Source organism: Mycteria americana, chromosome 18 (assembly GCF_035582795.1).
Source record: "Mycteria americana isolate JAX WOST 10 ecotype Jacksonville Zoo and Gardens chromosome 18, USCA_MyAme_1.0, whole genome shotgun sequence".
Lineage (NCBI taxonomy): Eukaryota > Metazoa > Chordata > Aves > Ciconiiformes > Ciconiidae > Mycteria > Mycteria americana.
In genome coordinates, this window is record NC_134382.1 from 3,063,195 (window position 1) to 3,089,104 (window position 25,910).

At 45.2% G+C, this 25,910-nt stretch overlaps 1 protein-coding gene across 12 annotated transcripts in view; it reads left to right on the forward strand.

The window, feature by feature from the left end:
• Window positions 1-25,910, forward strand: part of EIF4G3 (eukaryotic translation initiation factor 4 gamma 3) — a 149,200-nt gene that overhangs the window by 105,214 nt on the left and 18,076 nt on the right. For 11 of the 12 annotated variants that reach the window (XM_075520558.1, XM_075520563.1, XM_075520549.1 and 8 more), the window contains 12 exons: window positions 5,439-5,527; window positions 7,420-7,669; window positions 10,306-10,463; window positions 11,640-11,765; window positions 12,871-12,981; window positions 16,851-17,021; window positions 18,026-18,223; window positions 18,931-19,077; window positions 19,370-19,606; window positions 21,962-22,066; window positions 23,804-23,936; window positions 25,068-25,162. In XM_075520558.1, the coding sequence (XP_075376673.1) occupies window positions 5,439-5,527; window positions 7,420-7,669; window positions 10,306-10,463; window positions 11,640-11,765; window positions 12,871-12,981; window positions 16,851-17,021; window positions 18,026-18,223; window positions 18,931-19,077; window positions 19,370-19,606; window positions 21,962-22,066; window positions 23,804-23,936; window positions 25,068-25,162 (1,820 nt within the window). The remainder of the gene's footprint in view (window positions 1-5,438; window positions 5,528-7,419; window positions 7,670-10,305; window positions 10,464-11,639; window positions 11,766-12,870; window positions 12,982-16,850; window positions 17,022-18,025; window positions 18,224-18,930; window positions 19,078-19,369; window positions 19,607-21,961; window positions 22,067-23,803; window positions 23,937-25,067; window positions 25,163-25,910) is intronic. The other variant, XM_075520555.1, reaches the window with a different exon arrangement.

Genomic DNA, 25,910 nt, shown 5'->3' on the forward strand with positions numbered 1-25,910 from the left:
ATGATGTTTAACTGTACTGCATTTCTCTGCCAACCTTTTTTTGAGCAATAATTTTCCAATTCTTCCTTGGAGAGAAGAAGAGAGATTTAAATAACGTAATCTGAAGGTGACTGCTAATTCAGGCGTCTGTCTACGCTGAATGAGGAATTGCATGTCTCTGCCATACGCTGGAAAATACAGATGCTGAACTTCAGGAGCAAGGAGAAAGGGCTGGTTTTTATGGTTTTTTTTCTTGGACTAAGGGCCAAGAGTCTTTTTTAACGATCTCTGGAGATACGCTAGAAATTGGGATAAGGGAAACTTCTCAAACACATGGTGGTAAGCGTGAGCTCTGTGACTTTTAACAATATTTCTTTGGGGTTTTCGGCAGAAGCGTGTACTTATTACAGAGCACTTTGGTTGGCCACAAATCATACCGCTTTATTCCCTTTAATGGTAGCTGATCTGATTTGACTGGGAGACTACTCAGCCCCAAGACCTCTAAGAATAATCCAATTGCTGCAGCGCTTACTCCTCAGTGTCCTCTTCGTAGCTATAATCTGGCCTGCCTAAAAATGTGGGGGTTTCTGAATGAGCCGTTAATCCACCTCCTCCCTGACGTGGCGGGGCAGTACTGTTGAGACTTGCAGGTGCATCCCAGATTTTGCGATGGAGGCGACAGCTTTTCAGGGATGAATGAAATTATTTGCTTGTTCCTCAAGCGCTTTACCGAATACACCTTCTATCTAACAGTCGCGTGCCTTTATTTTTCCCTTCATCAAGCTCTGTATAGAGAGAGAAACAAATATATTCAGACCGCAGAGGCTTTCCCTTAAACATCTTTATTCTCCAGCAGTTCTTTTTTACAGCTCAAGAAAAATTAATTTTTCAGTGTTTGCAGAAAGAGACCGGAGCTGAGCAGGGCTGACCCTTTGGGATCCAGGGGAACCTCTACTCTTTCTTTTCCACTGGCATTAGGTCTCCACCAGATTTCCAAGGTCAGAGGATGTCTACAGGAGCACCTGTGTTGTATTCTTCTTATTTTGCAGAAATTGGAGTATGCTTGGTTTTCCTTTTTATTTTACACTATATTCTACCTACTCTTAAGTTGTCTGAAGCTGTATTAGCCTGCATAATGAAGACAGCAGTTTTAGTGGTTCAGTCTCAATGTCTGATAGTAGCTGGTTCATCCGTAAGCCTGCTCATCAGCGTCATTGGTCTTGCTTATAATCCCCTACAAAATGGGGAAGATTTGGTGGGTTTCAGAGCATTAAAGCACTGAGAACTGCAGTTTTTTATCCTGCAAGCAGGATGTTTTACCTGGGTGTATGGTTTCTTGCTGCTGACTGTGCTTCGGTTCTGAGCATTCGCCAAAATGTGGGGTTAGAGGAGACGCGTTCACCCTATTGCGAGTGTGCGGGCAGCAGATCTCATTCCTGCCTGCTCAGGAACGATTATCTTGAAGTTTTCAGGATGGGCAGAGCTGTTATCTGCAGAAGGCAAGAGCACACAGCTTTTAAAATAATTAATTCCTACTCATCTTCATTACAAGGAAAAAAATACAGATGATATCAAGAGCGGAACTCGGCACTCAGCCTGCGATCCTTACTAAAAACATTGCTCCAGTTAAAAGTCATCTACAACATGCAGTTGCATTTGTTATTAAATTCTGGTTTTTCTCTAGTAGCTTTGCTGGCTGCAGTGAGGGACCAGCTCTTCTTGGGGAACAAAACAGGAAAAATTTTGTTGGTGGAGTGGAATTTCTAAAGAAGAAGGCGCTACCAGAGACTTGAAGCCTTTAGGACATGCTCTGAATGCCTGCCTTTGATGTAATCTTTCTATCATGGCTATTACGAGAAGCAAAGAGGAAAATAAGAGATTGATGTCTGTCCCAGGCAGAACTCCTAGGAACATAGGAAGCCAAAAGAGCTTAATACTCATTGAATTCAAAGGACTGTTTCTTGCAGAGCTAATTTATGAGACGTATTTCAATATAAAGTAGCCCAACTGACTGTGAGTCCCTGGGTTTCTTAGCTGTGGAGGCTGTAACAAGCAACTTGGGGCAGTAATTGGAAATATCTTGGAGAAATATCTCCGGCACCCAAAGCTAGAGAGCTGGAAACATAAATCAGGTATTGCCTTTTTCTTGATTTGCTGCCATAGCCCACTGGAATATATTTTCTTTCCTATGAGCCGTAAGGCGATGGTGAGTCTTTGCTTTGGTTTTTAATGGCACATTGGCTAAAAAAATTAAAATAGAAGAGCTGGTATTAATTTATGCTTTGCAGTTGGCACCCACATCAGAGAGGAGAGTGCCTTGTCTGTCTCGCTTGATGGGTTGTGGACTTGCTGGGGTGGGTATCTCCTGCGGAAAGATGTTCCACTGAAGATCACGATGTAGCTGGAGAAAGGGGCCGGGGTAGCGCAGGGTCTGCTGAGCAGATTTCTCCAGTGGTGATGTCACCACTAGCTGTGATGTCCGGGATAGTCTGGAAATAAGGATTTTGTTACTCTTGCCAATCCTAATGTAGCTCGGTATTGTCTCTCCTGTTACCTCTCTTATTTTTGTAAGCAGTGACAAAGAGCTCACAGTGTTGGTTAGGCAGCGGTATGCTGGATCTGCTGGTGTCCCTCCTCCAACGGAAAGAAATTGCCACCTAACGCATCAAAGCGGGCTGAAAACAAGCTCTGGAAATGTGTGAATGCTGGCAAAAATGAACCTACGTTTGAGCAGAAATTCAGTTATTGCCTGCGTTGCAGGCAAAGATGCTTAACTTGGGGGACAGGAGAATGGAGAGAAAGACCAGAAGTGTCCGGAGAGCTCCCCTGCCGAGAGCCAAACTATACACGTTATGTTTTGGTTTCCCTACGGCTCGTGGAATGCCTCGCAGCTGAAACTCGATTTTCAGATAGCAGAGTTGTCCTGGTTGGGTTTTGGGAGGGTTGGCACCTAAACTCACTTTAATTTTCTCAGCATACATTAGCATAAATTCTCCTCTTGAGTCAGTTCCTGTAGCAGAAATGAGAACTCAACAGAAAAAAATCTGATGTCTGCTATTTTAAGAGGGGAAGAATTGAGCAATGTTTCTGGAGATCTCGCCGGCGTACCCCAGTCAGCTCTGAAATACGGGCGGGCGTTAGGATGGAGTTACAGGCTGCAAAACTACAGGGCTAAGCAAAGGCTGCTGCCGTGTCCTGGGATTAAAGGCAAGCGTCCGGCCAAGCGTCCTCATGCAGGGAAGCCCCAAAGCAGGAAAGGATCTGCATGATTAAAACAAGGCAAAAGCTGCGAGACTCATTCGGGAGGCTCGGCAGGATCGCACACTTTATATAGCTTGCTTCTGCCAAAAAAAGGCGAAAAAAATGTATTATTGAGCAGCAGTAATGTTAACATCCTGATAGTTGAGGAAGGAAACACCCCAAACCCAGAAGGAAACACCCCTAAGCCCAGATCTGTGACCCGGAGTTTATTTCTGTTTCTTTCTAAAAATGAAATGTTGTTTTACACCGTGGATGTTTTCCATAGCATAGTTGGAGCTTGAATGGAGTGAAATTCTGTAAAATTTAAAAACTTGGGGGTTAATCAGTTAAATTGCTTGGCTATGGCAGTATCTAGGTCATTACTGTGCAGACGTGACCCCCTCCTTGAAGAAATCCCCCAAAAGTGTGGAAGTGGCATCACCAAACGAGAAGGCATCGTGGCAGTGGGGCTTGACTTCCAGCCTTAAAACAGCGCGTTGGCTTTTGAAAAGCACTGGATTTTCACTAAATTTTAGCAAGTTTCATGGTGGAGGAAACTGTGGAGCCTCGCTTAGGTCCATGCTTTGCTAAATCACAGAAATTACCACCTGCATGGACACCTGGTCCTTGCCCAACCCCGATTTCACCCCAAGTCGGTGAGAATAACTTGGCTATTCTTGCGAGGGTACAGTGAACTTCTGTTAGCAGTAATAAAAGCGAATCCCCGGTTGTGTAAGGCAAAGCCATTTTGCAATCTGTGCCTGCTTGGCTGTTCCTCTCCTCTCCTTTGAGCCCCAGGAAATTCAGGGTTACTGCTGGGGCTCTGCCCTGCTCTTAAAGCTTAAAGTTTCTCCGTAGGGTGCTGCGATGGATGGGGCATGCAGGGCTCGCAGTTTGGGAGACCTGGATGATTTTTCCAGCTCCTCCATGAACCATCAGTTCTGTGAACGACCAGATGATGTTCAAATATTTGAATTAGACTTCTCTCTTTTCTTTTTTTTTTTTTCTTTTCTTTTTTTTTTTTTATAATTAACCTTTGCTTTGGTAGTGTTTAGCATGAAGATAAAAACCTTTTATCGGTGACAGTAGCTCCTGTTGCGCTTCGGGTTGGGGCCAGCGTGCTGACAGTAGTGATTTCCGCAGCCCCCAGTGTTTCTGCAAGTCCATAGTCGCCCTCCAAACAGGGAAACGCTGTTAAGAAGCCGCTGAGGCTCGTACGTATCTTTTGGGGCAGTGGGAACGTAGAAAATCCAGGTTCCTCTTTGCCCGTAGGAACAAAGTAGGCCATTATTAACACTCTTTTCATTTATCCGTAGTTGAAGAGCCTTTCAAAATTGTATTTTATTGTGATAAAATAAGTGCACGCTGTGTTTTTTCACAGTATCTGCTAGAAACCAAAGGCTTGAGCTGGAAATCTGTTTGCAGTAAACTTCAGTCATGAAATCAATTCTGTTTACGCTCTGTGTTAAATACGCATATGTGCCTAGTATCAGAATTTAAGCTGGTAGCACTTGCAACAAATTATGAGCCTATTGGATTAATGGTTTTGTCTCCTCTTAATATATTGTGTGGTTTCTTTTACCCTTTGGGGTGGAAAAAAGTGATTAGAGTAAATCACTGCTGATCTTAGAAATATTATATGGTGTTTTCTTTGAATCAGTTGGCTAGGGAAATTAATGAATGGTGGAGTTGTTAACCTGCTTTTAAATTGAAATATAAATCCAGCTCAGGAGAGCCAGTAGCGCTGCAAGATTGAAGGAGTTGTCCTTTTGGGTGAGATACTGGAAATTTTGGCCTGTTTATGGTTACGATCCAGACGATGGTTAATTCTTATAATATTTCTTGACCAAAATATGTTGAGAACAACCTTCACTCCTAGCTAATACTTGATCTTTCAAAAAAATTCCGTTTCTGCAGATTTTGTTTTGCCCTGCATGGTCCTTATACTGTTGGTAATAAACTCCTCGCTATTACAAGTACCATTCTGAGCTTGAACGAGCAACTTGTAAAACAATTACCGTGTTTTAATGTCACGCTAACGATTGTGTTATTACCGCATTGAAACAAAAAGTGGTTATATCAAGCTGAATCCTCCGCAAGGCTGAGACTGCTTCATTTTCCTGTATGTAAAACCAGCGTGCGAGAGGGAAGCGCATCACCCACGGCCAAATTTGCTCCGTATAATTTAGTGTTGTAATAGATGTACGCTTATATTGCAGCCCAAACAGCTGTAACTGCACCAAAGACGTGGAAGAAACCAAAAGACCGGACCCAAGCCACTGAGGAGGTGATAGAGGCAGAAACAGAGGTAAGAGGGAACCGCGGTCTTGCTTTATCCAACTTTAATGATGATGTTGCTCTCTTGAAACTGTATTTTAGAGACATTGCTTCCTAGTTGTCTCACAAGGATCCAGGGCAGACCTTATTGGGGAAAACTGTGATATTCGCCAGCATCCTTTAGATAAGTGGTTTTAGTCTGTTCCCTGTTGAAGCTCTTCAAGCTTTCTTCGTTCTTGCTTAATTTAACGACCCCCAACATTCAAGAACATGTATCTGCTGTCCTTCCAGTGAAGGATGAGATAAAAGTGGGTTTGAATCCTTTAGCACTGCCCCGTTTTGGGTCCCCGAGGCCACTGTGGTGACATTTGGCAGGTTCTTCTGCTGCACAGTGATGTCATTGTGATGTCACGGCCGAAGGTTAGTTTTCCTGATGGAGAAGCTGGGAAAGGAAAACGTTGAAGTTTTCAGGCAAAACCACCTCGACAGTACTTAGATGAGTAACGAAAATCTCCCTTGCTGCCGTTCTGGTAGGGATGCTGCAGGAGGAACCGCTTTGTTTAGTATCCTGGGTAAAATTAGGGTTGGAATAGGTCACAGAGGGGTTAAGAGAGTAAAAATGTAAGAATTCAGACTGCCCTGTGTTTCTGTAAAAACTGATGTCGGCCAGATGTGACACAGAGAAGCATTGCTTCTTCACTCCACATTTTAATTCAGTTATTATTTGTCTGCTATTTCCTCCACAACTTTCCCTTACCACAAACGTCGTTGAACCTTTCTGCTATAAAAGCATGTTTTTGCAGAGTAAATCTTGAGTCTAGTGGACGGTACTTTATCCTTTGTATAAGCAAGCATTTGCGGTTTCTCCACCAAAGCAGCAGATAGGCTCATTTACACGTTATGAAGGGTAAAGAAGTGCTCTCCCCTCTGTTTGTGGGGGAATAGATGCTTAAAATGCTCACGTGCAAGGTATCACGCTGTGACAGCTGGTCTGTGCGCAGCGGAAAAGCTGATGATTGGGTAATCCAAGGAAATTAAAAGCATCCCTCTGCTCGTTTTCAAGCCAGAGAGTGAAGGATGTTGCTGGGCTGCACGAGCAAGTTTATACTCTGTACGCTTTCGTCGTCATTTACTGGAGGAGTCTTGTCTCCTGGACCACTCGGCGCTTTCAGTGATGCTAATTTTTCAGAGTATTCCCTTGAAAAATCTGGAAAAAGCATTTTAGGATGCGGTGCCCTCAGGTGGGGAGGCGAAAGGATCGAGAGCCTCTTCCGGAGCATCCTCAATTAAGTCTTTCCTTTGTTTAATGCTTAGGCGTGTTGGGGTTTCTCCCAGGAGAAGCGCGTTCCTCACGCCTCCTCTGTCTGAATGCAGAATAGGGCTGTGTCCTTGGAGAGCTCTAAAATTAACAGCCAGGGGTTCTATTAACGCTTTTTCCTGAAACTGAGATGCTGAAACTGTGGCTGTATGTCACATTACCACCCTCACTGGGATCTGCCCCAATTAGCAGCGTACATGTAAAGGAAGGATCCCCCAAAACGAGCGTGGCGTGCTCTTTAAGGTGGCTGGTGAGCTGCAGGAGAGGAGAGAAGTGAGGTGGTCTTCCCAGGCTGGGACTGCTCGTGGCTGTCATGCTGTAGGGCTTAACAGTTCCTTCCATCCGATCCCGATAGCTCCTGGGGATTTCACAGGCAACGCTAAGTCTTTCCAGTTGCACTGTTAATTATCGGTGGGTTATCTCTGGGAACGAACCGATAAATCATCCGGTTGTTCTGTGTGTTGTTCCATATCGCTGTTTAAGATGCATATGTATTCCTGCTATGCACAAAAATGCTGTATGAATAAATGAAGAGCTGGTTTGCATGCTTTGAATTTTGGCAGGGTGTTTTTAACGTAACCTCTGTGTTTCCATTTGTGCTGCAGCCTAAAGTAGAAGAGGAACTTTCAGGTGACAAAGTACTTGAATCTGAACAGGAGAAAATGAGCCATGGGTTTCAACTGGAGAGAGACCCCTCTGAGCTTAAAAAAGCGAAACCTGTGGAAGAAAATGGAGAGCAGGAAGCAGAACCAGTCCGGAACGGTGCCGAGAGCGTTTCAGAGGGAGAAGGAACCGATGCAAACTCAGGCTTCACAGAGAGCTCCAACGAAGGGCCAGTGTACCAGTATAAACCAGGTAAATCCAGTTTCAGGCTCTTGCATGCTCGCTTGGTTTTCTCCAGCCTCCTTTCAGGGCTGTTAAGGCCCCGTGCGTCCTCGCCGCGGAAGGAAGGAAGGATGTTTCCAGTGGGGCTGGAAAGGGGGTACAGCGTTTCACGGTGTCTGGCTCCACCGGGATCCACTAACCAACAGGCTCAGAGAGACCTTCTGGGGGAGCACGAGAGGAAAATTGTTTTTCTCTTGCCAGTGGCAATGAAGAGAAGAGAAAATCCCCAATTCCTTGAATTTATTGCACATGTGGATGTTGGCTGCAGCACGGTGGAAATGGTGGCGATTTGGTTCCTGTGTGATCGACAGCTGAGAGCGATCCAAGAAATTCCATATAAGTGGACATACTTCTTAAATAAGAGATTTGAAAGTTCTGACTGGGTACTAAATATGAGTATGTGTGTTTATACAGATTTAATTTCCTGGCTAAACAGTTGCATAGATCTTCAGATTTCTAGAAGAGAAAGGAAAAGAAAAGAAACAGTATGTGATTTTCAGGCAGGCCCTGCTATTAAACTGCGAGCATGCAGTTCTTTTGATAAAATAATTCAAGTGTGGGCTCACAGGATGTGGTCCTTTCGTTGCTGGTTCGCACTGGATATAGTCTACCTAAGGGGTGTTTTTGTTATTTATTAAGGTATTTAATTTGTAGACCTGAACCTCTTAATTAACCTCATTAAGAGAGACCTTGAGACTGACTTTTCAGTTGCTACCAATTTTTAAGCCATTTCTTATTCAGGTGAAGCTCCCTCAAAATAAATTAGTAATTTTCTTAAGGGCTCAGAAATTAAAGAGTATAAAACAAAATAAGGAAGGACCGTAAGAGCCCGGACAAGGTATTGGGAAGGAGCACCACCGTTAAGTAATTACACTGCAGTTGTTATTTCAGCGCTGCTTTGTTCTGACAAAGACCCGAGTTGCTTTTCTTTTATTAATTCGGTAGTATCGTATCGTTAGGAGAAAACATAGAGGCCTCTTGATACTTTACCACACGCTTCTGATAGCTTACCAGTTCATTAGTTAAGCACATCTTGAAGTTAATCCATAATTCATCAGCTGTCTCTCCGAAACACTCGATGCAGTCAGAACGATCCCGGTTGGATCTGGACGTCCGTTCGCTCAGCTGGGGGGGTTGGATCGATCCCTTGGAAAGCAACATGCATCGGACTTGGCTGCTGCAAAGCAGACCTGGCCGCTTGGTGCAATAATCGAGGACGATTTCAGTTCTGCCCTTTCTAAAAAGTGGGATTTTTGCCTTTTGCTCGACCATGGGAGGAGCTGTGTGTTATATCCCAGTCTCTCCCCTCGTTGGGGATCCAGAGAGCCTGCCTCTGACGCTGCCCAGCTGCTTTTCACGTTAAAACAGCTTGTTGAGATCTTTCCAGGAGAAGGAAACTGTACATATAAACTGTTTCTTGCTGCTGTCGGTACTTTTCCATGATAAACGGAGGGTGGTGTGGCACAGTGGATAGGCAGCTGGCTGGGAATTCTGGCTGGGACACAGCTAGCCAGCCAAACCATTTTCTGCACCCTTTTATCCCAACGTTCTGTAGAAATAAAACTGCACAAAGAGCTAAAAATGGTAATTATTTTTGTGTATCTTCATTCCCAGTTACTAAAAGCCATCGCTTGAAATAAGTTCCTGTTTGTGGCTTCTGCAGGGATGAGGATGGTGAGAACCCGGAGACCTAAAGCTGGTCATCAGGGACTAAAATAAAGAAATAATAAATAACCTTAACAGCAAACCTGAACGGCTGGATAAATGCATAGCAATGCCATTTGGCATCAGTGAAATACTAAGGCGGCATCTTGTACAGATATTTTCCTTCAGATAAAAACGTACCGCCCGCTTAGGGGCCTGACTAGTCAACCTGGCTGCTGAGCAAGTTCATGTTTACTTTCCTAACTTCAAACAGACTGTGCAGCCAGCAAAGAAAATCCTGCCTCTAGGCTACCAGATGCACTGATTTCCCTTGCACTGAAATGCCTGTGGGTTTACATTTTTATTTGCATCAGGCAAGGTCCTCTACACCGCAGTTCTGCCCAGAAAGCCCTCTGAAAAAATGGGTGAAAAGTTGTAATTCTTAGAGCGTGGCCTGTGGTTGTGTGTTTTCTTTCGGTTCACACCATTATCTCCAGCATGGAGATAGCTCCAGTTAAAGGCTCAGTGTTTTCACATTTTCAAAGGATATTTTTGGTCTGCACAGTGCTCTCCTTGGCTCTGCATTTATTGCTCCCTCTTACACAAAACCAGCCACTTTAACTTTCACATTTTCACCCAGAAACTGGGAGTCGTCCCGTTTCATCATATCGCACGAGCGAGTAAAAATCAGAGGTAAAATGAGATGATGTGGGTTAAAACTGGAATTAGTGATTAGTTCCGCATGTGGTTGCTGCTGGAGTTGACTATATGCTCCCCATTGTTTATGTTCCTTTAATGTGATGTGTATTCCTCTCCTTGCTGCCTTCAAAATTAAAATAAAGTTAAATTAAAATTTCCCAAGCAGTTGCAGCAATCTCTTCCCTTTGGGTTTACCGGGAACGCATCTCGGAGAGCGGAGGTTTGTGTTACCTATGAATCTCAGGCACCTTCTTTCCTTATAGAGCAGTGGAAGCCCCTGGACCCGGAGGGGAAGAAGCAGTACGACCGGGAATTCTTACTGGACTTCCAGTTCATGCCTGCCTGTATCCAAAAGCCGGAGGGGCTGCCTCCCATAAGTGATGTGGTTCTCGACAAGGTGAGAGGAGAGCCGATAAAACAGGTGCGTGCATTTTTTTTTTATATATATATATATAAATAAAGATCCCTAATGCATGCTTTATTCCTTGACTGTTTTGATGCAGACTTCTATCGAGAAGGGGAAATATTTGGCTTGTGTCACACCACAGAATTCTTCAGATAGAGGCATTGGTGCCTAATGAATGTGCATAGATGATTTAAAAGCTGGAGCATTTTTAATGGTCTCTATCCGGATTAAGTTATACCGGGTTGTTATTAAAATTTAAAATTATATAACCATGAAGAACTATAGCAAAGCAAGACTGAACAGAGAGGCAGTGTCTTTTATTAGATCAATTCGGCGGTTAGAATGCATAGGCAAGCTTTTGGGCAAACTCTTTTTTTTGGTCTGAAACAGTTGTGTCACTATTTATGAGCTGGTTTAATAAAAGATCTTTAAAACCTTGACTCTCAAAAAGTTTTGTGTTTTCTATCCAGCCTTATTACAGATGTGATTTTCTCTGCTCTATGTCTGCGCTTATTGAAATCCTTGTTATTTCTGAAGTGCTGACACCAAGACCTTATTCTCGTCTCGGTTAGAACTATGTGGTTCATTGATTTTGATGTAACCACTACAGACTCGCTCTTAAGATTCAAGCACAGATCAGGATATAGGTGATTCTCATGTGCAGAAACATTTGCACTCTGAATTTCATACCCAGACAAATTGTAAAACGCAGCTTTGTTCCCAAAATTATTTCATCCACCTACTAGTTTTCCGTGACTGCTTTTCACTGCTCTGTCTGCTTTTGAGCTTCTTTTGCTCGGTCGGCCATCTGTCTTGTTAACACAAAAGACATTTGTTTGAGGGAAGGTGGCAGTTTCGTGATCCTGAACCAAGACTATCACATTCATTTTGCAGAAGACAGGCCTGTGTCGCCATAATTTTATCATCCATAAGTCGTGCTCAGCCTTGAAATGTTTCTGAACTCCACCTATTTTCTCAATAGTCACCTGCGGAAGACGTATTTTAAATTAAATGCTTATTTTTAGTGTAAGTGTAGATGCATAAAACTTGCACAGTTTGTTAAAAGCATTAATTTGGATATTAAATATGACTATTGCAGCTAGCAGAGGTGGTCTGTAGACTTGCATGAACTTTGGTAGCTCCAGCACCCGCTGAACAGATCCTGTTTGTTTGTTTTGCTCCACGATGCAGGTCAATCAGCCGAAATTGCCCCTGAGAACTCTGGACCCTCGGATACTGCCTCGAGGACCAGACTTCACGCCAGCCTTTGCTGATTTTGGGAGGCAAACCTCCGGTGGAAGAAACGTATCTGGAAGTGTGAGTTTACCCCAACTTGCTAATTTAAAAACTGGCCTTAACGCCAATGAAGTCCATCCTCACACTTTTGGGCCTCTTCCGATGCTCCGGTGGTTCTGGTTTTGTCAGGATGAATGCAAGGGTGATGTTTTCTTGCCTGTCAAAATTTAGACAAATTAGAAAAACGTTGCGCATGTTTTTAACTGGTACGTATTGGTCTTAAATGGATTTGATCTCCTTCCCCATTTCCCATGCGAGAGGTGTGGAAACATGTTTCCACGCTAAGGACTTGAGTCACACGTGTGTGAACGCACATTTCTCGTACAACACCCCAGTGTCAGTGTGTGTGTCATCACAGGAGTCTATTTTATAAAACATGCCAACAGAGCGAATAGATTTTACTAACAAAAAAAAAAATATACGCAGCGCCTGCATATGTTCTTGCTTCCTCTGTGCTTCCACGTGTTGCTTTGCTTTGGTCACTTCATTCCTTGTTTTCCTGCCTTTTCCTGTGCTTTTCTTTCACTGTCTCTTCTTTTCCTTGTGTCTGGCTTTGCCCGAACTCTGAAATTCCTCTCTGAATTCTTCCTTCTTGCCTTTGCCGTCTCTTTTTCTTGGGGGGCAGGTGCCCCCCGGCATGGTGCCACCCAGTCAGCCCCAGCTGGAGGATGGAGGATTGCACCATTAGGTGCAATCATTGATTTTTCATCTGTCTATTTATCCATCTAGATACATCTAATGACGTAGCCATCATTTATCTTTAAAAACTGCTCGTTTCAGAAGAGTTCACTGAATAACCTTGACTTCCAAGTGTGCAGATTTCCAGGAGGCTCAGAGTCAAGCCCGGCGATTTTGAGTTGATGTAATATTTCTGGTTTGAGAGTGGTCTCGTGGCCGGTGCCTTGGTTCTGGCGTGCGCGTCCGTGTCTTGGAGTAGCTTCGGTGTCATGGTTTCTCTCGGAGCACCACTCGGTCTGGAAACCTCAAGGCTGTTTGAGGTCGACATCGCTTCCTATATTTAGGACTTGCAGGTTGTACTCCGGCGCCTTCTCTCCTTTCGTGCGCTGAATGTCCCGAGCCTCTCGGCATCTTGGTAATGTCCCTGTCGCTCTTTCTCTTTCCGCAGGCCTGCAAAGTGCAGAGCAACCCTGGATTGCCTTCCCTGGCTCGGTGCGGTTCCCCAGCATGCCCTCTCTTGGTCTCGCCTCACCCACCATTGAGGAACCTGCCGATAGGGGTAAGCCAAATCCCCCCCTCTCCCCCCCAGTCTTTGCACCTTTTTGTAGAGTTGTCTTTTTCCCTAACACCCACTGTTGATAAAGAACGACTGGCAGAAAACTTTACAAAAAGGTGCAACAGTGTTTAAAAAAAAAAAAAAAAAAAAAAAAAAAAAAACCACGAAACAAGACTTGCATTGTACCCCTCTAGGCAGTCTTCAGTGGTGGGTGGGACATCACCAGCTGAGGGCATGCTGGGACGTTGGCCTGAGCGGGATCCGCGAGGGGTCTGCACTTTGCAGACCTGTGGAAAGGGGGAGAAAAGGTAAGTCCCGCTTACCCCGTTCATTTGGAGCATTCAGCACATAACATACATCTTACATTTGCGCCTTTACAGAGTAGAGCCTTTCTTTGCCTTTTTCTCGAGGAGGGTTGGAAGGTAATGTTATTTAACAAGCCCTGCTGTCCTGTGACGTCGGCGGTTATAGGATGAGAGGGTTTTCGGCCCCGAGCAAAATCAGACGTTATCTTCTTGTAAAGCATGGCAAAAATCTGCGTGTGCGCTGTCTGTCCACTCGGTCATTCCACCTCTACACAGGCCATGCCCATAAACCATTAAACCCCACTGCCTATTCCTTGCCCTCGAAATAATGTCGAGCAGCTCAGCGCTAACAAGCTTTCGGCACGTTGAGAATCTTTTGTTTTGCTTCCTTGGCTTTTGTCTTTATTTCCTTCTTTTCGCTTAAACGTGTTGTATGACTGTTTTTAGAGCTAACAAATGTCGCATCAAACAACACAAAGGGTGTAATTACACAGGAACAAAATACGGCTAATAAACACTTTTTGATGTAGACAAGAAGTTAGATGAGTGCAGCGGGTAATGAGATGCAAACATGGAGGAATAGGGTTGGAGAGGACCCGTCTGTCCCTGTGCACCAAGGCGGGCCGTGTCTGCTTTTATCCTTCCTGAGAGGTGATGGAAACTCCAGTCGCCTCGATTCTTGTGCTTCCCTGGAAGACAGAGTCGCTCCTAGCATCTAAGCTCAATTTCGCCTTCTGCATTTGAAGCCTGTTGTAGAGGGAGAAGCAGTTCTTTCATTTTTTGGATGTTCTTCAAAACGTTACCATGACTTGTGTCCTAAGAGCAGAAGCGGACCGTGAGGGAGAGCACCAGGTCGTGCTGTCTTGCTGTGAGTTTTTAGCTCCTCTGTTGGAGCCTTGTCCCTGTTTCTTTCTGCTTTCCTTCTTTCCCCCTCTTCATCCAGAAGACAGGTACTTCAGATTAATGTAGTGACATCTGGTAAGCACTTCTCTGTGCCGTTGGTGGAAAATATTATTTCAGTGTAAGCTGTAGTGCCGTAATTGCAGGTGCTACAGAACCATTATTATTTACTTGGACTGGGTTACAAAAGGAGGCCAGGCATGAGCTCAAGCGCCTCTAACTTGCCGCTTCATAAATTTGGAATCAAAAAAGGTCAGATTTTTTCTATTAAAGGTTTGATCTGTATATTATTTTATTACCTATTCAAAGGAGGCTTCCATTCACTGCTTTTAGAACCTAATCAAAGAGTTTGAACCAAATTTATTCACACACATTAAAAAAATACAGTCTTAAACAAAGTCTTTGTTCTGATAATGCACTTGAAGGTCTGGTCTTGAAGGCAACCAGATTTGAGAAGGCTGTGACGTGTAACATGCTGATATTCAGGAGGTGCGAGAGCGGTCCTTGCATCCATCAGTTTTGCCAGGGAAATAGTCACCTCCTTCAGCTCTAAAAGCCATCGCCTCGGCTTTGCGTGGACCCGTACCCGAGGAAGCGCCGTGCCTCTGCGGCTCTGTCCTTGCGCGTTACAGCCCGGCTGCGGTTGGAAGGTCCTTCAGACCGGAGCTGCCTCTGCGCAAGAGAGACGGGGCGGCCACAGGTTACCTCTCGTCGGCTTTGGTTTGATTTTCAGGGCACGCTGCCAGTCTGGCTCTGCTTACCAAGCTTTCCCTGGGCAGGGAGGTGTGTGATGAGCTCTAGCGCGTGTGGCTGAAACCGGTCGGTTTTCTGTTGCGTTATTGTCTGGTTTTTCAGCTGGAGGGAAGTTTCTTCTTTCCACAGCTGTACGTTTGCAGCGTGGTTAGAACCTGGGCAGCAAAATTGTGTGAAACTGCATAAAACCAGAGGTGGATGTCTTGACACGGGGCTGTGAAGCAGACTTTGCTGCATCATACCGGTGTCGATCAAGGGCTCTAGGTGGGAGCGGAGAGGGGTCGTAGGGAGGCATTGACAACTGATTTAGGAAGATGTCTGACACAGCAAGGCATCGTGAAGGCTCCTCGTTCTTGCTGTCTCATTCCATTGTTGATTTCTTGGGAGCAATCGACTCGCACGGTTGCGTTACAATTACAGCATGCACCCGAAAAAGCTTGAATGAGTCTGATGCGTTATTTCTGTGCGTACCAGCGGGATCTGAACGCAGGTCTTCGTAGGTGGTGGGGCAGCATGCTAACATGCTGCACCACATAGCCCTCCTCCGTGCATCGCCTCGGTGTACGAAGCACGTCATGGCACGAAGTCTTGTCTTTTGACAACATCTTTTTCTGTTGCTGTTATCACATAACAAAGCCCAAATGAGAGCTCCAGCAGTGGCGGTGATTATGTGCGTTTGCTTTCATCGGCGGCACATATTTACGTCGTCAAAGCCAAGCGGTTCAAATCACAGATACAAGCTCCTGCCTGTAAGGAGGGTTTTCTTTTTTAATTGTGCAAAGGTGGGTTTGGGGCTGATCTATGACATGAGAGGCACCAGCTAAGAGCCTCTCCTCATGTATTCAGTGAAGCTGTTTGAATAACTGAGATGGTTTTGCCTCTCTGATGCTCAATGAATCCCTTTGTTGAACAAAGAAATGTTTTAAATGGCCCATCTTTCATGTGGAGGTTGCCTACTGCCCACTGAAGAGATTAATTACTTCTGTGGAAAGTAATGGGGTTTAATAATGGAGTTTTGTTGCTGCGCTAATTTTTACACTGAGGTTGGACATTTGTAATAAATGAGTTCAGAAATATGAAGGAGCACAGGGGAAGGATAACCTCCTGACAACATATGATGCCTTTAGTCTTTAAGGAGAAGCTCCTGGATGATGAAGAGGGAGTTTGGGGGTGTCTTGTGCCCCATCGCTTGTACAACCGATGAAAAACTCCCTGGTTTTGGCAGTTTTCATACCTGGTTTGACCAGGAGGACCATCATGTTATACAGGATTGCAGAGAAGCGCTTGATGCTGTTTCAAAGTACTGCGTTTCCCTTTCTTCTGTGAAACTACAAAGAATTTGACCCACATCTGTTAGGATCCGTGTTTCTACGCTGCAGGAGCAGCACTGATGCTCCGTTCAGTGCGTTTTATGTAATTCCTGTCTCAAAAAGGCTGTTTGAAGCAATCTCCAGTAAAACTTTACGGTTTTGGCAGAGCTGCTAATTTATCGTTATCTAATTGCTTGGGTTGGCACATTTGAAATACACCTGTAAGGACTGATTTAATCCTTAAATAGGCCTTTGCAACGATGTGTCAATTATGCAGTTTCTGGCTTTCAAGAGGCTGTTTCGGCCAGTCGGCTTCAGTTCTGCAGCGCTTAAGCAGCGTCCGGAGCATCGCCGATGCGTGTAGGCAGTGGTCATCCCATATCTGTTTTGGGAAAAGCTGCCCAAGAGAAATGTGTTTGGTGTCTTTGTGTTCCCTCTGACCAACCCGGACCAGTGTGTTGGGTCGGAGGGAGTCCTCAGAGTCCTAGGATGAGTTGCCGGTTGACGGTGTTGCCATCAGCGGGTGTTGGCTTGCGCCACCCTGGAGTGTTTTATCGAGGTGCGAGTTTAAAAGGGGATATAACAAGGAATGTTTTTGTCCTAGTTGTTGAATGTTGGACCGAGGAGATCTCAGCCAGGCCAGAGAAGAGAGCCCAGGAAGATCATCACTGTGTGCGTGAAGGAGGATGTCCACCTGAAGAAGGCAGAGAATGCCTGGAAGCCGAGCCTGAAGAGAGAAAATCAAACCGAGGACCCAGAAAATGTCAAAACGCAGGTGAGAGCATTAGCAAGCACTTCTGAGTACAGCAGTCTGTAACAGAAGGAGGATGGTAATTTGCCTTTGCTGTTGTGTAAGACAGTGAAAAAGAGCAATGAATTCCAGTTTGAATCACAGCTTTCCCCTAGCTTGGTTTTTTTTTTCATGTATTTATTCTTGACCTGGAGTTTAAATGGCAATCCTGTATATTAAGCGAGTCTAAACAGGGAACACCAGACAACCTACTACCTCTCTTCCAGGACTGGTTTTCTATTGCTATTTTACTAGAATATTTCTGTCTCCTTTCTAAAGCAAACAACCTCAGGCTTCCAGCACAGAACTTGCTTTTCATCCCCTTTTAGACTACGTTTCTGCCCTGAACCTCAGCAAGACTGAGGTTCCTCTGTGGGTTTGTCCTGCCCAGCCCAACAGCGCCATCTCTGAAGCTTTCTCTGTGTCTCCTCTCCTCCGTGGGGCAGCCGCTCTGGGCGGAGGTATTTGCCTGGTGGTCAAACTTGTAATTTGTAGTCTAAGTTGGGATAGTCTTGAAGGACACTGGAATTCTGTTCTCGGGGCTAACGGCAGCGTTGTTGACCTAATTATCATTCTGGATAGGAAAAAAAAAAATAGTGCCTTAAAGTAAATATAGGAGAAGTTGATTACCTCTACTTGAGGGAGAAGGCCACTTAACGGCCACTCCCTGTTAATTTATATCTCATGGCTAAATAGATATCAAGAATAATATTTCAGATGGGTGACAGCAAAGGCTTTGTGCCTGTCACACTTGAAAAAAGCACTTGGGCGTTTCCGAAAACCCTGCCCCGCAGCCTTGGTCTTTGGTAGCCGGTAGCTGAGTTAGAACTGGAGCTGGGCTGTGCACAAATGTGTGTCTGCCTGTAACTCAACTTCCTAGAAGTTCCTATAGGATTTCATCTCCGTTCGCCTTTAAGATGCGTCCTAGCTCGTTCCTGAAAGCCACCTGTTCGATTCGTGCTTAAACTTACAGTTTTTCTGTCGTTCAGGAGCTGTTCCGTAAGGTACGAAGCATCTTGAACAAGCTGACGCCCCAGATGTTCAACCAGCTCATGAAGCAAGTGACAGACCTGACGGTAGATACAGAAGAGAGGCTGAAAGGAGTCATCGACCTGGTCTTCGAGAAGGCTATCGATGAACCGAGCTTCTCGGTGGCGTATGCCAACATGTGCAGATGTCTTGTAACGGTAAGAGCCACCACAGTCAAATGGGAAATTCCTCTGCATGGGTGAATGCTCTGCACGTTATCCCCATGAACTGATTGGCGGTAATATAAACGTGGCAAGAGCAGAGCTGAATGTAGTTTCTGAACATAAATAAAAATAATTTACGTGACAGATTTCTTCTTCTACGTTCATTGGCCGTGCCTGCAGTCAGAGGGCTTTGCTTGGAGCGATGTGGTGTTTGGCGCTGAGGACACTTTGCTCTGCCTGGTCACGTTTGGGAAGTCCAATTTCTCTCCCTCGTTTCGAAGGGGAGCCCAAGGTGCTGAGCCAACCTTGGGACAGCTAGTCCTCAGAGGGTGAATTTGGGATAAAATAATCCCCTCTTCTCCCCAGTCCTTCATGACATGCAACGAAGGAGCACGGCTCCAGAGTCTTCAGCACATAACAAGAGTGGTTTTAAGCACTGTGTCTTTTTAAAGGATCCCATGAATGGAAATGTAATCTGTCTCTGGGCAGAGGTGGTGTCAGCCAAGTTTTGAGTGTGACTTTACATGTGAAATGTAAAACCGCTGGAAATCATGACGTGATGCTTAACTGTCATAGCCTTGCAGACGTGCATTGCTGAATATGAAGCGCATAATAAATGTAATGGATGGCTTATAGGAAACCTCGCTCGTATGTAGAGTTTAGCCGTATTTCTGCTGATGTTTTTCTTCCTTCTCCTACAGCTTAAAGTGCCCATGGCAGACAAACCTGGGAGCACAGTAAATTTCCGCAAGTTGCTGTTAAATCGCTGCCAGAAGGAATTTGAAAAGGACAAGGCTGACGACGACGTCTTTGAAAAGAAACAGAAAGAACTTGAAGCTGCTACCACTGTAAGTGGTATTTTTCCCCATAAATTCTCAGAGCTCCCTCTGAAAATGGCCTCTTTTGAAGATGGCAGTCGATTGGGGGGAATTTTGGAGTTGAGAGTTTCATTCTGTCACTGTGGCTGAGTATAATAAAGAATATTTGCCTTGAGTAGTGGGTTTATACCAGCCTCTTTTTGGTTTTTAGGAGAAAAAGAGTAAACAGGGACAACAGCAACTATAAATGTAAAACTGGATCTTTTGAAGAGTTCTGTGCTCTTTGAACATGTTTTTTTAGAGTTATTTTTCTGTTTTACAGCCAGAGGAGAAGACGCGGCTCCATGACGAGCTGGAAGAGGCCAAGGACAAAGCCCGACGGAGATCCATTGGGAATATAAAATTCATTGGCGAGCTTTTCAAACTAAAAATGCTGACGGAGGCTATCATGCATGACTGCGTGGTAAAGCTACTGAAAAACCACGATGAGGAGTCCCTCGAGTGCCTTTGCCGCCTGCTAACTACCATTGGCAAGGACCTGGACTTTGAGAAAGCAAAGGTAGGGCAGGACCGGGAGTGAGAGACAGGCTTTCAGGACAGGGATGGAAAAATGGGTGTGAGGTGTTTTTATTTGAGGATTTATTTTTTCTTCAGGAATTTCTGTACGGCATGAGGAAATCATCCGCTCTTCTGTGGATGTTTCATCACAGCCTGGCCTTGCTCCCTCCTCGCTGCCCCTTTCTAATAGAGTCTGTATCATTTTCAACAGTGTTCTCCAGTCGCTGCTTGTTTCCAAATATTTCATCCAAGCACACAGTCTAAAAGTGCTCAACGTATCCTGTGGGTTTCTTTTTCCAAACAGAATTTCACTCTTGTCTGTAGTTTCCAAGACATTAAGATTTAGAGTTGTTTCTTTACCATTGAAGGCTTATATTACCTACAAGATCTACCACTGAATGTATTCTTTGGGTTAAATCTAAAAAACCCTTCATTAACTGGCCTAAACCCGCACCTGAACCTTGGTGGATGCATTTATTTTGTGTCATCATCATCTCCAGCTATGCTGGAATGAAGCAGCTGTTTTGCAACTGCAGCGCTCCAGCATCCTCCTCCCGACTTTCCAACAAATGTATATGTAGCATGGAGCATTACGCACTCGATGAGCTTCTCTTGGCACAGACAATCTGCTTCTCCTTTGCAAAAGTCAGGCTTGGGATGAAAAAGCGTTCGAGGGTTTTGCCAGAAATCAGTCGGACTCAGCTCTGGAAACAAACTGAGTTAATTGTTTTCAGCTGCTCGGGGAAGGGAGTTCCCTTACAGTGTGCTGGATTGCAGGGATCACGGCAGATCAATCCTGATCCTTATGGGGAAACAGTTTCCCAAACTGTTTTTTGGAGCATTGACCAAAACAGCGTAGTTTACCACTAATCCCCCAGGCCAAATACCCTACGCTGTTAACGCAACGGCGTGTGTGTTACCGATGCAGATTTGAAAGCGCCAGAAGTGGGGATTAAATTTCTCCACGTGCTTTGGGAAGGAAACAGGGTCTGACTTCTAAGCAGTAGCTGAGGTCATGTTGGACGAGTCCTGGATGCTGTTTCGGTCTTTGCGAGCATGGAAACACTGTACAAGCCAACACTTTGGTGCACTGGCCGGTTCTGCAACCTCGAGCCGTGGCACAGCGTAGCGCGGAGCGTGCACGCAGCAGGGAAATGCTTGCAGATGTCGTGTTACCCGTTGTGACAAGCTGCCCGCGTCCTGTCTTTGTGATTTATTATTTCTATCGAGATTGAGTGAGAATCCTCTATTTATTTTCTATTAATGGGGTAGATGTTTTATTATGTGTTTTTATTGAACCTGAAGTGTTAGTGATAGTTATAATTAAAGCTTCTGGACAAAGTCCATTTAAAATATTTTCCCCGTCATTCCTAACTTTGGAAACATTTGCTCTGAGCTGAAACTTTCCAAGGCAAGGCCAGAACCAAATTTTAATAGGGTTTTTCTTGTTTGTTTAAGTATAAGGAAAAGGGTTTAGCTACTTTTTAGTGAAGGGAGTGGGAAACATTTTATAAAACTGCCCTGAAGCTTTTTGTTTAAAACAGCCAGAGGCCCCATTTTGGGGGAAAAGGCTTTTTGGAGCCTGGCAAGTCAGATTTAGACCTCATGGAGGCTTCTCTAACGTTACCATTTCATGTCTTAGTGCAAACTGATTTGGATTCCATCACGTCACGACTTTTTAGATGAAAAGGAGCTTGTGGGATTTCATACTACAGCTAAGCCTGTTAAACAGCTTCTTGCTGAGAGCAGCAGTGCTTCTGCCCCTGCTTCTCTTGCCTGACCCTGGCTGAGACAGTTCAGGGAGGTAAAGCATCGAAACGATGTTTGCAGGGTTAGTTTTATGCCCGTTTAGTTTCCTGAGCCAGTTTTTCTTGGGCTGAGGTGAGCACACATGCTGATTGATACGAAAGGAGGAGCTCAGAGGGAGAGCAGGACTCCCCTTTTTGGTGGCAGCTAGCCAGTCGATCAGCTTAACTCTACCATGAAAAAAACCACATTGATTTGTTGTTTTTTTTTTTTTTTTTTAATGGATGGTAAGTTTATTATGTACATGCAGAGGGTGTAGATTATTTGAGAAAATAAAAATGCAGAGAAAGCGTGTGCTAAACGAAGGAGGTGCCCGCAGACTTGTGCCGCATTTCCTGCACATCCTGCACTGTGCACACTCAAATCCAACCTGGGGGGAGCGTACGAGACCCCACACTCACTTCTCCGGAGAGCAGCTGTGGGTCCCCAGCTGCGTTTCTGGCACAGAAATGCTGTAATGCAGAACGCACTGACTCCCCACCTGAGGGAGTGTTTTCATTTTCTTCCAAGACACGATGATGATGATGATGATGATGTTTCTCTTGTGTAGCCTCGCATGGACCAGTATTTTAATCAGATGGAGAAGATTGTGAAAGAGAGGAAAACGTCTTCAAGGATTCGGTTCATGCTTCAGGATGTAATAGACCTAAGGCTGGTAGGTACCAACTCAAGTAAGTAAAAGAGCAGGTTCCCTTTAATGTCCGGGCTGGAAGAGCTCTCATGTAAGAGCAGGGATTTACAGTATTTACAGCAGAAGTGGGATGTTAGGGGGAGATCTGTGCCCCTTATCCCAAAAATCTGGCTGTTTAAAGACAAGAAATCTCTCCGTTTTGCCTTAACGAAGGCCAAGGTTGGTAGACAGATTAACTGCTTGTGTCGGGTGTTTTGGTTCTGCCTAGTGTTAGACACGTGCCCACACTGGCTTCTCATGCCGCTAGTCCAGCCCCACTGCAGCAGACACGCCTGAGCTCTTCTCGCAGGAGAGGTTTTGGGTGTGTTTTCCCCACAGCATCCCCTGTGCTCGTCTGTGTCGGTCGCACTGCTTTGCTGCCTTCGTTTCCATGCATGCTGGGTGTAACTGTTTCCTTCCAGCCCTTACCTGTGCTGGTGGGACCAAAGTGCTCTGAGATGCGTACCCCACAAGTGAGGGGGACCGGTTAGTGTGGCTGTAAAAACTGTGAGGGCTCTTTTTCATGGCAGTATGGATTTCATCGGAAGATGGTCCTATATTAGCCTGTATTGCACAACCAGGCATCTGCTGGTTGTTTACTGGCCGTATTGCGCAGACAGAAGCAAACAGAGTCTGTGCTCCATCAGGGCATGATGATGGTGGGTCCGCACGAAGCTCCAAAAATTACAGGTAGGAGATAATTCGGTGTAGACAAGCGCACACAGAGTGCAGACGGGGACCTGCCCATGTTGTAATCAAGCAATGGTTTTGAACGCAGCCAAGGCGTTCAAGCTGGAGTCTCATACGGTGAAGGGTGTCTCTACACCGTGCGGTTGAAGGTGCGACTGCAGGTTGCACAAACCTTCCCCAGCACCTGTAATTTCACCCATGTAGGTGCTGATGGCAGCATGGCTTAGCCACGAGACAGCACTTGACTGAAGTCCTGAGCGGGTTTTACTCATACCTCAAATAGCTGTTTTGAAGCTGGTTTGGGGTTTTGTGGAGGCTGAAGTCACCGTTTTGACTGCAGGGTACACAAAGATATTACCCTGAAAGTTGTAATAAGGTTGTAGCAAGATCAAGAGACAGTCTGGTTATTGTGGGGATAGATGGATCTCTGCAGCGTATGGTTGAATAGACACATCAAGCAGTGGAAGTGTTTTGTGGAGAGACAGCTCCACCTCTCTCCTCAGGATTCCTGTCTCAGCCATCACGATCCCTGGAGTGGCAAAGCACCATCTCCAGATAAAGTGCAATCGCTTTTTGCTTCTTTATTTTCAGGGTTTCATTTTTTTTCCTCCAGCTTGGAGGAAGGGCTCCAATGAACAGTGTCAGTAATAAATGGATAGAGAGTGACAGCAACCTCCCTCTAGTCCTTCTCTTTCCTCTGAACCTAGAAGGACTGGAAGGCTGGGAATGTGCAGGATGCTAGGGGTTAAAATGTCTTGAATTCAGTCATGCCTCTCCAAAGTCAGGTCTTCACTGCAGCCTCCATTCTCCACCAAAACATATAGCACAGTCTATATACCAGCTTTCACCTGTGGTGCTGGGATAACCACAATGTGACCGAGCTCCACAAAATTTTCCCCAGTCCCTCGGGGAGCAGCCCCTCGAAGGCATTACAAGGGTGGGAGGATTAGGCCTCACTCACGGTGTTCAAAATACCCCATTTACGATGCTCCCCTGGAAGTATCTCCGAGCACGTGTTTGCTTCTTTCCTAGTGCAACTGGGTGTCACGGAGAGCAGACCAGGGCCCCAAGACCATCGAGCAGATTCATAAAGAAGCCAAGATCGAAGAGCAAGAGGAACAGAGGAAGGTCCAACAACTCATGACCAAAGAGAAGAGGAGACCGGGTAAAGTAAAAGCCAAGTTGGCTGCTCATTTCACTCATTTCACATCCAGTGGCTGTAGAGGAAATCCCGCATAAAAGAAAAAAGTCTGGTTTTTTTCCTAAGTGTAATGAGGAAAGGGAATTGGGGCCTGATTATTGCTGAGGCTGGAGAAGGAACAGACTTGCCATGGATTGGCTGTGTGGATTTTTCGGGGGCAAATCCCTTGGGTAAAAATAAACAATTGCAGGCCAGTAGTGCTTAAGTTTCGTGTTCGTGCAAACCATATTTGATTTTGTGACAGGCTGCCAGAAATCTGTTATAACAAGTTACTACATAGGAGTCAGATTTGCCATCCATTCTTGCATACAGCAGCATCTAATTCCAAGAGGAGCCGTGCTGTCTTTAGCTGTTAACGTTGTGAGGTGTTAACTCAGCATGAGAAGGTGTCTTGGCATTAACTTAAATTGCTACCGGCCCTTGAGGCTGTGACACTACCTGAAGACGAATTTGGAGTGACTGGGAAAATGAAGACTGGGACAGAGCAGGGCAAGGAGAAGAGTCGTCTTTGGGATTCTTTAATACTAAGGATTGTCAAATGAAAGTGCCCTGAACACAGGACATACAGAAAATACACGTAGAGTTTGTTTTAATTAACCTAAAACTGACATCAGGAGAAGGTAAGGAACTTGGGGACTGCTTGAGTGGTTCTGTGTCTAGACTAGCCTAGCACTGCTGAAATCTGTGCCACAAATGCGGCTTTGGGTTAGCAAAGGCATGTCGTCTGCTCCTTTTGTGAGCTCCTTTTGTGAACACAGTACGTGCAGCCATATCCAAATCGCAAGAACACACACTAAGAAATCGTTCCTTAACCAGGAAGAATCACTACAGAAACCAGCCCCTGAAAATACTGGGGGGGGTTATGTCAAGGCTATTTTATAACCATAAAGTCAGGCTTACTAGTCACGTCATCTTAGTCTGAAGAAATGCTCCGAGAGACATGATTTCTGCACAGAATTGTGCTGAGGCTTAGCAGAAACGTGCCCTCTTCTTTTCCTCCTCCTGTTGAACTTGGAGACGGTCGCCTACGTTCTCCCGGGGTGCCGCTGGAGCAGCGGGGATGAGCTAAGGGAGGTCGTGTTTGTCGTCTGGCAGGTGTCCAGCGGGTCGATGAAGGCGGTTGGAACACTGTGCAGGGGGCAAAGAACAGCAGAGTGCTGGACCCCACCAAGTTCCTTAAAATCACCAAGGTAGGTGCCAGCACGAGACTTGTTCAGAACAACAGAAATGCCGAGGTCTTACCTTATCGTATCTGTCTGGGAAAGACCGTTACGGTGTTTACAGGTCAAAACTTGGGTTTTGGGACATTTTAAATCCCCAGAGTTAGTACTGTGCATAAATAAAGCACAATGGAAAACTCCGTTGTCTTCTGAATGTTCCTATTTCGCTTGTTCTAAGGGAAAGGAGTATGCATACACTTTTTCTCAGGTCTATAGTGTGCTTTTAGTGACCCAGAAGTTCTCTAAGGTGGAAAATCTGTGTTTTTATTAAATGATTAAGAGAGATTGTGAGTTGGGGTATGGTGTGTGATGCTGATGGACCACATACATGGCTATTACAGCAGGCGTCTCAAACACCTGTCTGATAGAAATCCTTTGCTGCCTCAATTTCTCAAGACCCTGTTCTGACGCTGCTTCTTAGTGGAATGAGGTTGCCACATTCAGTTTGAAAACAAAATGTTCCTGACGTAGCACAGATGGCAGCACTCCAGGCTCGAAAGGTGCAAGTAGTACGAGAAGAGCTGTGTCCGCTTTTACGGTGCTTCTGGACTTCTGTGCGGTGCAGTTGCATCCCTCAGTATGTGCTAAACTTTCACACCCATCCTCCAGATGAGCATCTTCCTGTTATTTTGCCATTAAAGTGGTGATTTGGGGACATTTATCTCAGGCTGCAGGTTAGGCAAGCTTGGAGATTTCTCTTTTTTTAATGATCTTCAGA